The 17,267-nt window shown below is 49.9% G+C and overlaps 1 protein-coding gene across 9 annotated transcripts in view; it reads left to right on the top strand.

Moving 5' to 3' along the window:
- Positions 1 to 17,267, top strand: part of Dys (Dystrophin) — a 447,573-nt gene that overhangs the window by 163,860 nt on the left and 266,446 nt on the right. For all 9 annotated transcript variants that reach the window (XM_089570782.1, XM_089570779.1, XM_089570783.1 and 6 more), the window contains 2 exons: positions 279 to 465; positions 3,164 to 3,348. In XM_089570782.1, the coding sequence (XP_089426908.1) occupies positions 279 to 465; positions 3,164 to 3,348 (372 nt within the window). The remainder of the gene's footprint in view (positions 1 to 278; positions 466 to 3,163; positions 3,349 to 17,267) is intronic.

Raw genomic sequence — 17,267 nt, 5'->3', positions numbered from 1 at the left:
GTCCCCTTTGCAGTGTTATGGTTAATTAGGGGGTGAATATTGGGTGTAGAACAACATACAGCATATAAATAGACAATAAGATTGCTTATTAGAAAATTTAATTTGATTTTACTGATTTTAGCTTATCCCAACACTTACAAAACCTATTAAAATGCTGCAAACAATGCTAGAATTTAATTTTTTTTTTCCTGAAAGAAGACTTATGCAAAAGTAGGGTCTTTAGTGAGGGAAGCAGCAGAACGAAAAGAATGAGGTTGGTTTTGGTTCTCTTGTACCAGGTTGCTGAAGACACCCTTTTGAGGCACGGCAACTCGATCCAAGAGATTGGGTCAAAGGCCAATGAAGTGGAGAAGCTACTCCCTCTACTGCCATCTTCAAGGAACAAGCTTAACCACCTCAAGGAATCTTGGGATGCCATTCAGCAGATTGTGTCCAGAATAGGACCTCCTCTCTCTCTGGTCATAGGTGAGTCTTGGGCTTCCAATTTATATATTTTTTTTTACTTATTAATTATGTGATACTGCAGCTGAATATTGGGTCTAGCTGCAGCTGTGACCTTTGGTGCCTTTTATTCCTGCTTTGGTGCACCTTAGATAATGCCAGTGAGGACAAGAACATGTTTTAGTCTTCTCGTAGACTTTTTTTTTTTTTTGAAGCTGATGTTTACATTTGGAAGCAATGTGGCAGCCTACTTTTACTTTTCTGTTGTGCTCCTGGTTGGGAATTTTCCTCCACATCTGCATGGTAATGCAGTTTTGAAATAAATTCCAAAAAATCTATTTCTCTGCCTGCTTTTTTTTTTTTCACGACACAGAAGGGCAGATAAATGCGTATCTTTTATTTTGGGTTGAAAGCATCCTCACTGTATGCTTTACCTTTCATGGTTGAGCCGGTAACTTACAGTCCCTCGCCACAGTGTTAGAAGAAGCAGTTTTTCAGAAATGTAATTGTTTCACAAATTGCATATCTTGAGGACTGAACACGACCAACAGTGAGATGTTAACTGCCTTAAGTGGTGCTCTCATGTACTATATCCAGACCTGTCTATCTATTCTTGTCCTGGTGTCCATTGAAAATGGGGCACATGATTCTACGGTAGGAGTGAAAAGTGTTTTTTTTAGCATGAGGCTGTAAGTTGAGTTGACAGAGCTCGGAGAAATCGGTACACCGTGGAGTCAATACTTTTGCACACGGTGTGCAAATATAAAAGCAAAATTCTATGTGGCAGTTATGTGAAGCAGGAATTCCCACTCTCCTGCCTTGCCTTCGGAGTTATAAAATGACTGTGTAATAGTCCTTACTGCTGCAAAAGGCTTCTCTTATTTGTAATGTTACCATTAAGAGTAAATCATGTCTTACAAATGATTTAGAAAAGTGGCTTGAACGTGAACGTCTTTGACGGATGTCTGTCTGGTTGGGTTTGTAGTGCGGAAGGAGATTAGCATCAACCAAGGCCTGAAAAAGAAATCCCAAAGTTTCAGAACCAACTCAGTCCCCTCTTCAGAGGTGACTGAAGCATGCAGTAGGAAGCGGACTTACTTGCAGTAGGAAGCATGCAGTAGGAAGCGAAGTCCGCTTCTCCTCCCTGGTCACCTGACGAAGACCATTCATGTCTAGAGTTCCCGTGTACTTTCTTTGTCTGTTTAGGGCAGGTTCCCCAGTAACTCTACCCTGTGCCTACTTGAATGACCGTCATCAGGTGACAGCAGAGTTGTAGCAAGGTCAGCTTCCTGCTTTGTGCTGGCCATTCAGTCACCTGTGAAGAGGGGATTGAGTTGGTCTTAAACTTTGGGATTTTTTATTTTTCAACCCTTGGTTGGTGCTAGTCTCTTTCCACATTATAAAAGTGATTACTATAAGATTGCAGCACATGCATTAAAAAAAATTATAGTACTGGCTGTTAACATTAGAGACATTAAAATACTTATTGCAGCCTGTACGTCTAGTAAGTAGGCCCACAGTATTGGATGGAGGTGCAGTTGTTGAATACGACTACTTTTCCACTGCATGCCAGATTGTTTGTTACCATCACGCACTATGCTATTTGGTGGCAGTACACTTGAACCTCGGTATACTCTTCCAAAACGTTTTTTAGAGACACGTGCAGTTTTTGGTCCGCATCGAACGTAGGTTGGCTATACAACACGCTATATCGAACTCCTCAGCCTTGAGCGATCCCCTCTCTGATGGCAGGCAGCGAGCTTCGCTGCACTACACAACTGGCTGGTGAAGGTGTGCCAAGCGTTCGTGTCGTGATTTGCATTTTTATCTTGCACGACCATTGGCAGGCATTCTCGCCTTTCGCATTCACTGACAGCGCTCCCGAAGCACCACCATGGACTTGCTGTACCCACCCCACGATGCAGCTGTCACCAAGGTGGTGAAAACGAACAGTAGCGCAATGTACTGTTTTTCACGTGACACTGCCGTGAAATTTGGAAGTCACCTTAGCTGGTGTTTAGTGTGCTGCTATACTTAGTACAGGGGGTAATGCGCGGGGAAGCCAACCTAAGTAACTTTTGTAGCTTCATTTTTCCCGGCCTCTGGAATCGCCGCGAGCAACTTTAAAACGACGTCGAAACTTTAAAAAATATCTCTTCTTGCTCTCCTGTATGGGCAGCTCGAGTTTCCATCTGTTCTCTTACTAAACTGCATTGCTGTTTTGTCTAAATTTTTATTGAAATTTAGATTACGAATTTCGGCTATATCAAGCAATTATGATTTTTTTACCTGCTCGTTATAACAAGGTTTGACCGTATTACCTGCTACTCTAGCGCAGTGGTTGCGGCGTTCATCTCCTGAGCGCAAGTTTGCAGGCTTGACCCCGATAATGGGGCTGCATTTTGATGGAGATCAAATGCAAAAATTCCTGTATAACCAAATTTTGGGGCACTTTGTAAGGAATCTCTGGCAGTTGGAATAATAATCTAGGGCTTTCCAGGGTTGCATTTCTCGTAGTCCACAGTGGTTATTTTGCATATAAGAATGCATTAACCCAACCTAACCTTTTCTGGAACCTGATTTTCTGGAAGCTATATCCCATTTGCATGTTAGCAGCTGAGCATGCCTCATAACTGGGTGCTACCTGAGTGACTAATCAGTTGGAACTGAGCCATTCTAGCATACTCTTGCACTGTTTTGTGTGCTGTTTTATCTTTTGCAGATTTTGAGAATGTCAGCCATCCCACGTCGCCGAGCATAATGCCACTGACAGGCTACACGAAACAGTGGAATGACCTGGCAGGTGAGCTGGAAAAGTGGCTCAAGAATAGGGAAAATGAACTGGAGTCCCTCAAAGTAGACTATGGCGATGAAGAGTCCGTCAACGCAGCCATCGACTACCTAAAGGTCAGCGAATGTTTGTTTCTTGGCCCTTTCCTTTGCATGGCAGCATGACTGTGTTGCTGTGCATGCTGATGGTTGCATGTTTGTGCTCTGTGCTTCCAGCGTGTTCCTTTTTTTGTGTGTGTACTTTGAATGCAGCTCAGCCACTCAGCATGTTTTTTGTTTTTTTCTGATGATTTTCTTGTGAGCAGCCATTGTTCTGTTTTTATTGTTTGCACCTGGTTTGTTCTTGTGCATGTTATGTGCTGTGTGTTTTGTAGCGAAAAAAAGATTCGTCAGGTTGTTTTGATGTGCCGTCAGACTAATGACATGGGCAGGGCTGCTTTTTTGCAGTGTAAAATCTGCTGGCCTGCTTGCCAGGCAGTCCCATCAATATGCGGTATATGGATGGATGGACCTAGCAAACCGACATTTTTTTAAGTGCTGCATAGTCATGAACCGCTTGATTATGAGCACACTTACTAAAAGCTTTTACAACATCGTGAATTTGACCTTGGCTTAATTTCACCAACTACAAGTTGCTGAAGTCCCCTATTGTCATAAATTTTGCTACTGGCTCCAGTGAAACACAGAATAGGCTCGAGAGATTAGAGCCCGTTAATTTAATGACTGCTACTGGCTTTAAATGGGACCAGGCTATATATGCAAGGAGGATGTAGTTACTGCAGTTCTGGTGTTCTGAAAATCGCTTCATTTCCCGCACTAGAAAGCACTCCTGGCAGTTACTCTGTGTTTGTAACAAAGATAAAAGTTCGAGCTTTCTTGGCGTTTCTCGGTAGCAGATTGTTAGCCACGTGTGTAATGTAGCCACAGGTAATTCCAGAGTAGTGAACAAAACTCACAAAGTTCATTAAACAGGTTTCTGTGTGGTGGGGTAATTTAGAAAAACTGTATGCTTTTTTTTGTTATGCTTTTTTTGCTTTGTCACAGGGCTGTAATTACGTTGCTGCAAATTGGCTGCATAGTTGTGGCAGCTTTCGGCAAACTAGACTTGAATTTTGATGATTGTTGTTGGCCGCTGTCAACATCGATATGACATCCAATGCATTGATGACTGCCTACAAGGCGGTAGATGTGTGTGTGTGTGCACAATTCTGTGATAGATTCACGCTTACGGGGCTTCCGTCGTTCGTTGATTTGGGTGACGTATTTGAAGTGGTGGGAGCGATTGTGTTTGTGCTGCGCGCATCGCGCATGCTGACGTCAATCAAGATGCCTTGCTTTTCGATCCCTAAAGCTGGCTCCACCTGTTCGTTAGAGTTGTGCGGGCAAAGCACGCTTTACAGGTGAAGGCGGAGAGGGCATTGTCGCTTGTTTTAAAAAGCGAAAGCTTCACTACGCCATGTTCCGCGATTTTCGCCGACTCCGTCGCTTTGACCTTCAGTGACCTTCAGCCGCTCCTGAGCTGCGCTGGCTCGACCATGTGACTACCCACACATCACTCGCCGCGGTGGTTCCGCTGCCGGCGCGCGCGCTTTTTCCGTGGCGCATGCGCTGTCCCGCTGTCAGACCCCTTGACTCGTCGCGTGCTTGGCTGCGGTTTAAAAAGGAGCGCACCGCTCGCCAAGGCAGTGCGCGCTTCGCCATGGATCCGAGCGAAGCTGGGCCATCTCGGAACGTTACGCAGAGGACCTTACAACGTCGTCAACTAGCCACATCTGACCACCCCGTGGATATCGCCCACTTTCGCTTTGTATTACTACGTTTAGAACAGTTAAACTTAAGCGATTTTTTAATTGAGCTCGTGTTTGCACAATGCAAGCACCGGTGATGAATGCTGCTACTTGCTTAAACTTGGGATACATAGCGAGGAAATGTAGACATAATTGTAGAGGGGCAGGTGTAGTGCTGTAGCAGGTGGCTCTATTAAATGGGAGACACTTGATTGCAGCCTAAGTCCTGGTTTTCATTTTGATTTGCTTACAAACGTTATCCGAGGTCGTTAGGGTTTCTTCGTTCAGTTGCTCAGCTGGAAAGGTTTCATTTATTTTGTTGTTATTCATTATTATTTTGTTTCGTTATTATTATTTGTGAACTACACCCGACTGATTCAAAGATGAAGCTTATTGCTTCAGAGTGAAATGGGCATATCACGACGGTCCTTCTTTACCTGCTTGTATTCGTAATTCCATGAGCATGGAGGCCAGTGTGGTATGTGGTTCTTGGTTTCACTACCAAAAAGAGGAGGGGCTCGTTAGAAGCTTGCTACATGCGGAGGTCGTGGGTTTGTTCCCCACTGGCGGCATATTGTCTTTTTTTCCCACCTTGTCTAAATACCTCCGTTGTAAACTGCACTCAGTTTCCATCTAACAAATAAAGTCCTGCTATAACATTCCTCTATGCCCTACTTGGTTTCAAAGGCTGTTGGTTCCTTTCTTATTTCGCTATGTGGTATTTGAATGCATAAATGTGATGCGATAACTAAAGCTACTATTCTTGACGAGACACATACTCCCGGAGCAGATGCCTGGTTTCGTGTTCTTTCTACCCCCCCCCCCTCCAGGCCGCCGTCATCCCTTGCATAAAAGATGTTGGTGGGAAGGGACAGTGGGACGAATGTTTGAAGAAGAAGAAACGAAAAATTAAGTCTGTTAACGAGGCACGGGCCATATACCAGCACGGGGAAGCGAAGACTGCTGGTGAGACGGGGGAGCGTGACAACCAGGAGGCGGTTGGAAGTGGGGGAGGGAGGGGGAAATGAGAGGACGTGCTGGCGTGCGATTTTGGGGTTGCTACGCGAACGGCGAGACCGGAAATGAGTCGTTGGTGGGCGGCGAGATTGCTTGGCGGCGGTGTGTTTCGGACCCGGAAGAAGCCGGTTTCCGCGCCCCGTTTGTTCATTGCACCACCGTAAAAGCCCGAAGCGCGCCATTTTGGTTTATGGTGCTTCCTTTACCCCCTGCCTGCCCGTGCCTCACGCTCGCTTGTGCGCGCGCCTGTGCCAAGCGAATTCAGCGTCGTTTCGGGCCTCGCTTCCCCTCTGTCACGTCACGTCGCTGCTGGGGAGACCGCGTGTTCTCTGGCTTCTCGCCATTGGTCGTCGCCACGGGGGGCCTGACGTCACTTCCGGCCTTGGCGGTTTCTTCGCTCTGCGCGATGAACGGACGACGTGTGGACGGCTTCCCTTGTCTGGGACGATTGTCTTTGCGAGACCGTGTGCGGCTAAGCGACGCCTTTGTGAGGTGCCTTTGTTAGACGTCCTACGTCACAGTGACGCGATGTGCCGCCGCGGTGGCTCAGTGGGTATGGTGCTCGGCTGCTCACCCGAAACACACGAGTTCGAACCCGGCTGCGGCGGTCGAATTTCAGTGGAGGCGAAATTCTAGAGGCCCATGCACTGTGCGATGTCAGTGCGCGTTAAAGAACCCCAGGTGATCGAAATTTCCGGAGCCCTTCACTACGGCGTCCCTCATAGGCCGAGTCGCTTTGGGACGTTCAACCCCCATCAACTAGACTAAACTAAACAGTGACGCGATGTGTGCATGCATGCGTGCGTGCGTGCGTGCGTGCGTGCGTGATTTCAGCCCTTGTGCAGTCTTCTTGTTAGTATGGTGATCGTTTTCGTAGATGCTCATATCTGGAAAAAAGAAAAGGAAATAGCGCGGTACGAAGGAAACGCTGCGTCAGAAATTTGCAGGGCACAGTTATAGTGAAAAAAAAAAATCTGCTTGAGAAAAAACATCGTGTGAATCGACGTGGGGGCATCACAGTACGCCCGCATCTTTCCGACTGCGCGCTCAGGCTGCGAGCAAATATTCATCGTGCTCTGACTGTACCCTTTGCCTGGCATGCGTGAAAACAAGAACAAATTTTTAGCTTATTCGCACCCTTTGCGCGCACCCAAAACCGCCCAGGCCGGACGAAAAAGCAAGAAGAAACAACGAAGGAACTAGTGTACAGTAGTGCACTGTACAGATGAGACAAAAAAAAAAAAAGACTGCTCTCTCGGCAGTTGCTCGCCGAACGAGCGTTTGCGCCGGATAGGCGTGAATGTACGTGAAGTTTCTCTCCTCGTGTCAGTTTCGCGCTGAAGTTTATAGTCAGTCTATAAACTGCGAGCGAGAGAAGCGGGTCATTGAAATAATGGAACTGCACCTGCTGTCCGCCCAGAGCTCTACTCACCGTTCTTCCTTTTTTGTTCTGCCCCAGCATCATCCATTTTTGAAGCCGTCGTGGTATACGCCTAGATTTCTTTGTGTTCTCGACGGGTTTCGTTACTGCTTGACTGTTGGTTACGCACTCTTCAAAGCCGCATCTCCGCGGAGTCCCTTCGTCTCGGAGGAGATTTTCGGGTGTTCTTCTCCCTGACGGCTCTCTGAGCCCCGCTCCTTTTTTTTCTTTCCTTTTTTTTTTTTTTGCGGACGGTGCTCATTCGCAGCCCTCTGCTATATTCCCTAGGATTCTTTCCAGCCGCTGTAACGAGGCGGAGAATACGTAACTCAGGCGCGAAACAAGACCGTGGCACCGTACGGCGAAGAGGTACCGCATAAAATTGGGAGAAATAAAAGATACAAAGAGAAATGCGAAGAGAAAGGCAGGGCAGAAACGATTGCGAAACTTGAGGAGCGGGCCGCATATATATACGGCTTACACAAGACGGAGCTGCCACACTCAACCGCAGTGCTGATGAAATATGCAGGGTCCGCAAAAGTTAAGAACTCGCGCAGGGGGAAAGCGCGATCCGCCGTCTCCTTTTTTTTTTTTTTTCGCCTTTGTTTTTTTCCCCGGCTTCACTTCTTGGAAATTTTCCTTTCCATCTGTCCGGTAGCTGTAGCGGCCTGCGGAGAGCGCTGAAGCCTGCTACTGACCGGTCTCTGTTGCGACGTTTTACTGATCGTGTGTGTGTTCGAAGGAAAGCACTATGAACCAGAAGGTGTGTGCTTAACACGCTTTTTCACTGAAAAACATAACAAAGGTTTACTGACGTTTCGACTATAAGAGACTAGACTAGACTAGAAGAGGCTAGACTAGACTAGACTAGAAGAGCCAGATGTTCAGCTGATGTGGCCGCACGTTTGCATGGATACGTCCGCGGCAGGCGGGCGGGCGGGCATTTCACAAGCCAATTGGGCATTCTTTGTGGGAAAATCTCGCGCGGCGGGCGCATATTCATGAGCATCGCGGATAGCGCGAGAAGCTCGAAGGCAGTTTAGGTCTGGATTTTGTGGTCCGGCGTCTTTGGTTGGTCGTCCGCGGCGCAGCTGTGAATAGCGCCGAGTTGTGTCGACTTTCGGCTGCCTGCTGTATACGATATGTAGTGGCTTCTTGCGCGCGTCTGTTATATGTATGCGTTTCAAGCGAGGTTGCAGGATAGCCGGCGCTTCCGGGTTTCGATACTTCGAACCGTAGAAATTTGGGAAGAACTGACTCTGGTTCCACCGATCTGCGAAACTCGCCACTTCAGGCGGCATCCTTTTTCGTGGTCGCGTATGCACTTTGCGCAGTAATGACTTCTCCGTAGTAGGACGCTGAAACTTTTTTTTTCGAACTTTCGTACTATTTCTTAAGGCAAGTATATTTCAACGCCTGGCTGCATCGATCCACTCTGTATTTTTATGATAAGGGAGTAATTACTCATTGACATCCACCCGAGCGCAGCCATACGCTACAAAGGAAAGCTATGCAGCTTTCTCAGAAACTTCGTAGTTAAAGAAAAATTCGTCCTGGTCCCGGGTTCGAACCCCGGACCAGACATGAGGAGTGGAGATGCAAGAGCAGACCGGCGACGGAAAGAGATCCGGCCAGAGGGTTTGGCGAGTGGAAGAGAGAAGTAAAAGAACGAGGCTGGTAAAAGGATCGGCCCGCCTTCGGCGCTCGTGACGGGATCGTTCCGGCAGTGTCGACAGAGCGAAATGGCCGGCAACAGAATCTGCCTCTCCCTCCCTTTTCCGCCTCTAGCTGTTCTTTCCGCTCCCTTTGCGTCAAGATGTACAGCGTGGAAGCGAGCGACAACGGCAGCTGCATTCTCTGCAGCCGAATTCAAAGGGCCGAGAGCGGTAATAGAAAGAAAGAAAGAAAGGGAAGAAAAGAAAGGGCTGAGTGAGCGTGTGTTTGGACTCTCTACCCTCCTCTCCACTCTTCCTGTCCCTCTCTTCTCTATTTTCTTTTTTTTCCCGCCTGTTTAGTTCGATTTCTCTTCGCTTTCCTCCCGGCTTCTCCGTTTGAGGCCGGCGTGTTGGGCTCGTTGGCGTTAGGGGAGAAAAAAAAAAGCGAAAAAAAGAAGAGTGCCCGATCTGCCATCTTTGTCTTTTTTTTTCTTTTCGTCCGAGTCTTCAATTCGGCCCGGCTTGGCTCGGCTCGGCTCCCGCCGCGCGGGCGCGCGAGCCGTGCCGCGGTATCGTAAAAAAGCGTGTCGGCCGAAACGAGCTCGGAAATAAAGCTAGCTCGGCGTCGCGAACGGCGCGCTGTGCTCCTCGGGCCGGGAGCGGCGGCGGCGTCGAAAAGACGCGCCCGGCGAACGACCCATTCGGGGCTTTCTCGTAGGGCCGTCTCTTGCCGCGTCTGGCGCGAGCGGCGGCCCGGCTGTGGGCTGCGCAAACAGCAGCCGTTTGCCGGGGGCAATAAGGGTGTTTTTTTTTTCCCCCTGATTCTTTTCCGCTTCATCCTCGCCCCTTCCCGCTAGCTGGTCGGGAGCGCGTGAAGCACAGTTTTCGCGCGCGCGCATTTCGTTCGCTGGGACGTGCGCAATTTGGCGAAGCTAGTTGATGAGGGATATGCAAGCGGCGTGACTGTGAAATGAATCCCGTGGATGGTCCTCTTCCTATGTCTCCTACTCAATGTACTCTGTTAGGGGACTTTGACGCCCTCAACGCTGGTTTCGGTGAACACGCGGAGGAAAAAAGAATTGTAAAAGAAAAGCGATAGCATTACAAGCCACATGCGGCCTAAATGCGTCGTCGGTGATGAAGTTCGCCCATTGGCTGGCAGGAAATGACGTCACCAAATGGATCATTCCCATTGGCTGAAGGGAAGTGACGTCACCAGGCAGGAACATTTCTATTGGCTAGCTAGAGGGAAGCATATTATTATACTGGAATCGAGGTCTTTGCCGCTAAAGGCATCAGTAGCTGCTAATACTTATAGTATTGCGAACAGATAATGAAATTTGGTGTCCCTGTGAAATTTTGGTTCCCTGTGAGCTTGGTTGTGCATTGCGTCCGGCTTGGAACTTTAAGCTTGGGATTTGAACACAAGTAGTCGCCAACCAAGGCGCAGTCTTCGCGCTTGTTCGAACTCCTGGTCATGCACGCACGGCCTGAGAAGAAATTGAGTCTTTCTTTCTTCGCGGCACCCGTGATGCGAGAACGTTCGTCGTTGCGCCTGTGAGTCGCACTCTGGGCCGAATTTTCACCTATTTTGGGAAGTTATGTCTCAAGTATGCCACCAAATGGCTCGAAATGTCGTTGTGCTGAAATTTTCGCTCGTCTCTGGCCTCCCGCCGTTTTCATATCTGTTCACGTCGCATCTCATGGTATGGAGGATGCCAAAAGAGGACTTCTGAAAATGTTGTGAATGTTAACATTTTTAAAAGTGAGACTCGAAACAGTTATAGCCACCACCGATATATATATATATATATATATATATATATATATATATATATATATATATATATATATATATATATATATATATATTAAGTTGGGGACGTCACATTGAAAAACTTAACAGATTTATTCAACGTTTCGACTGGGGACTGGTCTTTTTGAAAAAGACCAGTCCCTGGTCGAATTATGATATTTTTAATCAGTTGCCTTGAAGATTTTGTTATCCCTTTTATATATATATATATATATATATATATATATATATATATAGATGATGGTTCATGGGGTTTAACGTCCCAAAGCGGCTCAGGCTATGAGGGACGCCGTAGTGAAAGGCTTTAGAATACTGCTTTCACCACATGAAGCTTTTGGCTGTCATACCATATCAATACGGCGAGTTTTCTTTCTTTGATCTTTATTTTGGTAGCACTGCATCTGTTTATTTGCAGTACTGCTATCCCACTTCGTTAGGATAGTGAAGCAGTGGCAACAGTTTTTTTTTATTGCGAAAGCAATACTACTTGCACTTTCAAGCCTTTGCCGTGCCGTGGCGGTGCCACCATTGACCTTTCGCATGACCTCTGTGTGACGCCACGCCGAAGAGCTGGGCGACCATCTCGCGCCGTCTGCGAGTAGTGGCGGTGCCACCACCGGCCGCCTAACTCCCGCGCTGTCCGCCAGGAGCGCAACAGGTGTTGTGACGTCACGCCGAAGAGCTGGGCGACCATCTCGTGCCGTTTGCGAGTAGTGGCGGTGCCGCCGCCGGCGGCTTAACATCTGCTCCGACGATGCCACCTACCGCTAGGGACGCTCGTCACAATGAGCGTAAGAGACAGCAGCGAGCTATTCATTCTTCTCTCAGGTGCAAAAACAACCGTCTACGCAGAGCGGCGGAAGACACGGCGGATGCGGGCTGAAGAAACGGATGAAGTTGCTTTCGCAATTTCCGGGCTTAACCAAGCTGAGCCTCTGCCATTTTTTTTTTTTCCACGGAGCAGTGTTTAGCTAAATTCTAAAACGTTATGTCCATTTACCATTAACTCTGTTTACCTCGTTCTAAAACCGGAAGCGCCGTCACCGCCGTCTCCGTTTCGGTTATGTCTGCGTCATCCCTTGCGTAAAAGGAACAGCGCTCATTTGAGAGAGAGGAGAACTTTATTTCAAGGAGCCGCATTCGCCGAGGGAATGCTGAGGTCACAACTTTCGCGGCGGAGCCTTCGAACTGCTTTTGAGCTTCCTCCCGACTTTGCCGTCTCAGCTGGCGGCTTTCGACCTCGCCAGAATGGTAATGATGGGGATGAATCGCGTTTGTCAGCGCCAGCTCCTTTTCCCGTTTTCTTTCCTTCTTGGCTCGCCCTTGCAAATAAGGTACGGAAAAAATAAAACGCGCGACATCGGCGATGACAGAATATGGACTCGCGGCTTTTCTGCGTGATTTAGCGTGTTTTTTCTTTTGTTGTTGTAACGAAAGGAAATAAAATAAAGTTTATTAGTCTACGTCAGCGAGAATGGGATTTGTTGGTTCATCCTTTTATCGTTCGGCCAGAGATGTCGCTGCCTTTAACCTCTAATGGTTTCTGCCTGTACGCGCGCTCTGCGGGAAATCTGGCTTGCAATCTGTGCAGTTGTTTGCCTTTCGGTCGCCCATATGTCTCTGTGCCGCTCCACGCTCGAGGGCTTGCGGAGCCATGTGGCGTCGCCTATCTTGCGTCTGCCTAGCGTAACTAATTTTCTGCCTAGCGGCTTCGAGCAGCGACGTTGTAGCTGTAACAAGCTCTGCATACGCGAGGCTATCGGACCAATTTTTGGATCGAGTCGATAATGGTTTTTCTATTTGCGCAGATCACCCATCTCGACTTGTTTTGTTTGCACGGTGCCGTCTTGGTTCCGGGAATCGGACCGAGTATAAGTCTTCCTCGTATGCGGGAAGAGATTTTTTTCCACTGCTTCGGCGGGGTGGGCTTCACTGCTGTTTTTAAGTTAACTGAACGACTTCGCCAGTGGGCGCTCCTTTTGAGCTGACGGGGGAGTCTTATAGGAAGCTCACTTAACATGGTCTGTGTTCTCCCGCGCCTCCTGTGGGAAGTTTTTGGTCGCCGATGGCGGCCAGAAACTAGCTTGCAGGTTGGGTAAGAATCCGAGTATAGTTGGTAGAAGTTACGGCCTTCTATGGCCAGAGCGAGCCCTGTAGGGCTGAAGTAAATTATTATAAAAAAAAAGTAACAGAAAGGGGAAAAGTGGCTGGCCTGCTCTTAGTTGTAATTGTTCGCTCTATCATAAAGAGAACAAAAGAGACGCAAAACAAACGAAATTCGAATGTGCGCTTAGCGCAGACCATACAGCGAGACGTGTCGAGAATGATTGGGCATCACACGTCGCGCTCAGTGCGTTTGATAAACAACACGGGGCGCTTGGTGTGAACCGGTTTGATCTCCAGTCAACCATTGTTTCGTGGAGGACTAGGTCCAAGGTAAACGGGAAGAACGAAAGAAGAAAGCGAAAAGAAAAATGAGATACTCTCAGAGTGGATGAAAGGGGGCATTGTTAAGTACCTTGACGGGGGTGCAGTGCAGTTCGTTAGACGAAAAAGCCGTTCGTTCGATTGTCCTGCGCGACGCTCTTCTTCTTGCGTTCCACACGTGTAGCGATTGATCGCGCTGACCGTCTTTGTCGTCGTCTTACACAGCGCACGAAGTAGTAGTATTGTTGTGCAACCCCCTAAAAGCTTTCGGATTGCATCGGCTGGGTCTTGCCAAGTGCTGTCCGCTCCCAAACTCGCTTGCTTAAGAATGGCCAGGGGTGCTCGCGACTACAGGGGGAAGGGGGGGGGGGGGGGGGGGTCGCGGCGATAAAAGATTAGGCTCCGGTGGAAGACACACTCTCGGGGTGAAGTAAAGCCGCGAACAAAGGTTCGCTCTTCGCAGACCGAAAGACGGCCTGTCGTCTCGCGAAGGCCTGGCGGTCTGCTGGCGTTACTGCTGCTGTTGCCGCGATGAACTCGTGTAGCGAAATGGGACGGTGAAAAAGCATGTCTCCCGTGTAGCCGATTCGGGAATGTCGCAAGATGTACTCGAGGAAGAGTGCCGCCCTGATAAGGATGAAGATCAAGTGGCCGCTGGGGCTTGCTGCAGTGTTGTACACCGTCGCTCGCGGAGGAAAGAGCCCCCGCTCGCTTCGGCGTCGTAAAAGGAAGCAGCGGTCACTGCTCGCTTTCTTACGTCTCTTTTTGTCTGCTTATTTTCCCCGCTCCGCCGGCGAGAGTCGGAAGAGCTGCGTGACAGAGTAGTTCTGAAAAGCTGGAGGCGTCGTCGTATTTAACCCTAAGGAGACGCCGCATTGCCGATGATAATCCGCTGAGGCAACCCGAACTGGCCTGTCACGAGGAGGACAATTGTCCCTTGTGTTTGTCGTTTATTTCGTGTCGTGCTCCCTGTAAGTTGCGGGAAAGACCGAGGACAGATGTGCTGCTCGGTCAGATGGGAACAAACATGCGCCAGGCCCTGAGAGCGCGTGTTTTGTTTCGAACAATATGTAGATGGGCCATTTGGCTGATACTCGTTATGGAGCCTGTAACTGTAGGTAAGCCACAGCCGGCCTAGGGCGAAGTTAATTGGCAGGGATATGCTAGAGGCATTTGTCCCGCAGTGGACGTAGTTTGGCTGATGATTAAAGCTTGTCATGCGACACATAGTGGTAGCAGCGCTCTGTGTCCCTTAATGTTTTCCGACTGTGGGCCCTTTTTATCTTGATGTGCGTGATTAGAGGTTATATTACCATAACGTAGCTCAACGCGCCGAGAAATCGCTCTCCATTGGTGTTTTACCGCCGTAGCTTTTGATGACAGCCGCTTTTACGATCGTTGTGTCTCGCCCGACGTCGACGCGTCGTAGGTCGGAAAGGCGCGCTATGCGGGCACTTTTCGCTCTGTTCGGTGGCCCCGTTTCACGGGTGGAGTAAAAATTGGACTCCTTTCTTTAGGGCCACGTGTCGTGTGTTAACTCCTCGCGCTCCAATCTGAGGGAGCGCACCAAGACGCGTCGCCTGCCGCTGAAACGTGCTTCCCGGCCGGGGAGCTTCCAGCGTTCTTTCGCATTCCATCGGTTCGTCAGATACGCGTGCTATTTACCGTAGCATCCAAATCTCTGCTTCATTTCTCCACAGCTCCAGAGTCTGTGAGGTGCCTTAGGTGGCGGAATGGACACGCTCTTGTGTTTAATCTCGCCTTTCTTCCCATCGTCTTGGCTTCTTCACTGCGTTCATCGAAGATGCGTGAGGCCCGTCCTTGTGTTTCTATCGTCGTCGGCCGGCGCCTATTCGCACATCGTCCGGCACGCTTGCGGCGGTGTTGGCAGCGGCGGTGGTCGCGCTGACTGCTCGCGGTGGCTTATCGGAAAAAGGGAGGCGCTCCGGTCGTCGCGGCGGAAGAAGCGTCTCCATGGCAACGAGCGCCGGCCCGCGCCATGGCGGCCGGCGGCGGCTCTTCGGCGACGGCCGCCCCCGCCACTGTGGCAGCGGTCGTCGTGGAGCGCGCGCGCTAGCGAGGCCCCGCGCGCCTCGTCCTCAACCTCGCCCGGCTCTGCGGCACGCCGGTGGCGTCGGCAGCATCGTCGTCACGCTACGTTGCGAGAGAAGAACCTCGCTATTCGAGGCACCGCGAGAGAAGAATTCGGCCCCTACCACGCTTGATCTGTCTCCTCCTGCGAACGCCTTCCCTCGTTTTGCAAGCGCGAGCCTTCGCCGCTCGCGCGCGGGCGGCCGAAGAAGCCGAACCTTCGCTCCCACTTGAACAAAGCCGGCGTTTTATCGGAACGGCGCTGCTGTTGGCTGGTGTTTTGGTGGTCGGTCCTCGCTACCTCTTTGGCGTGCCCTCTCTCGTGTTTGCGTGTGCCTTCTCTTCTGCTGTGTTTTGTGGTGCGCGGATGGTGCGTGGTGGCTCCCTTCCCTTGTAGTGGTGATCCGAAACCTCAGGCTAAGCTCTGACTGCCTCCGCACTCTTCTCGTTTATTTTGCTTTCATCGGTTCTGAGCAGACAAAACAGAGCGGGGGCGAGAGCGGGGGCGTGTACCCCTCGACGTTCCACCAGCGCGTACGTCGACGCCGTGTGATGTGGTACTACTACTCTGAGGACCCGTGCATCGAGCGCCGGTTGGAGACGTCGGACCGCGGTGCGTCGCAATCCTGAGTGCTCCTTAATCGTGCTGGTACAAAAAATAAACTCCCCGAGAGCGGGGTTGTGGGTTTATTTACCGTCTCCTCGTGTAAGCAAAGTCCGCTTCAGCCGCCCCTGCTCCGAGGAGAAGCGTGCTTCGCAGGAAACTAGCAGAGCGCGTGCGAGCTTCTCGCGCGTAGTAGCTGCGTGTGATCTGTGCGGGTGTGCGCTGAACGAGCGAAAACGTCGCGCCGAGTCGCTCCCGGGTGAGCGTGCCTTTGTCGTTCTCAGTGTCGTCGTGACGCGCACGCGACTCGCTTAGGGGATCATCCGCCCCGTGCTTTGCTGTTGCTCCTTCGCAACCACCGCGGGTGCGCGGCGCGTGGAATCCTTGCGCGTCGTTCCTTTCGCCGTTTAGCATACACTGTCTCCTACCTTCGTAGTCGTCGATCGTTGGTGGTGCCTGTGTGTGTGCGCGCTTCTGCGTCGAAGGAGAGGAAAGCAGCGAAAAAAAGAAAAGAAGGGACTCTGGGTTGCTTCGCTTCTCTTAGCGGCGCCCCGTTTCGCCTTGTGTGCTGCCTGTGCCCACGCGCCGCGCGGTGAAAACCGGAAAGCGTGGACGTGCCTGTCACGACGCGCGACTTCGACGCCGTTCGGCTGAACCTCGGAGGCCGGCTACTCGCCGCGTCACCGGCAACCGAAGAAACTCTTTTCTGCACTCTCGGTTCTGGTATGTCCTTTTTCCTTTCCTTTTTTTTTTGTTAATGCGGAAATGCGTTCTGAGGATTGCACTGCACACTAGTTATCCTGCCCTTTCCCTGCTGTTGACCGAGTCTACCTGATGAAGAAGATTAAGAAGCCGTGGATGAATTCGGTGGGAAATGAGTGGGAATGCATTTCTTAGGCACTTGTATCCAGCGTTCCTGCGATATTTTTTTCGTATATGTCGAGTTTATGAGAGAGAGTGGAAGCCGCGGGTAGAGTAGTTCTTGAGCTCGGTTCTCGTCAGGCGTTGATTTCGAAAGGCGTGGACCCTAGCTGTCGGGTATGAAAGCTGCGAAGCGGTATAGTCCTTATTACCCCGTGATTTTCACTGCGTCGTTACGTTGGCGGATGTAGGTGTAAATCACCGTAAAAGGCCTTTGTCTTCAAGAGATCTGTAACTTGGCTGACGATGATGGTTATTTAATGTCGGGTTGTTTTTGAATGCCAGGGAGATTGTGATC

This window comes from Amblyomma mixtum, chromosome 2 (assembly GCF_055824585.1).
Source record: "Amblyomma mixtum isolate Tamu chromosome 2, ASM5582458v1, whole genome shotgun sequence".
Taxonomy (NCBI): Eukaryota; Metazoa; Arthropoda; class Arachnida; order Ixodida; family Ixodidae; genus Amblyomma; species Amblyomma mixtum.
Note: the sequence above shows the minus strand (reverse complement) of the source record. Positions and strands in the feature narration are given on the sequence as shown.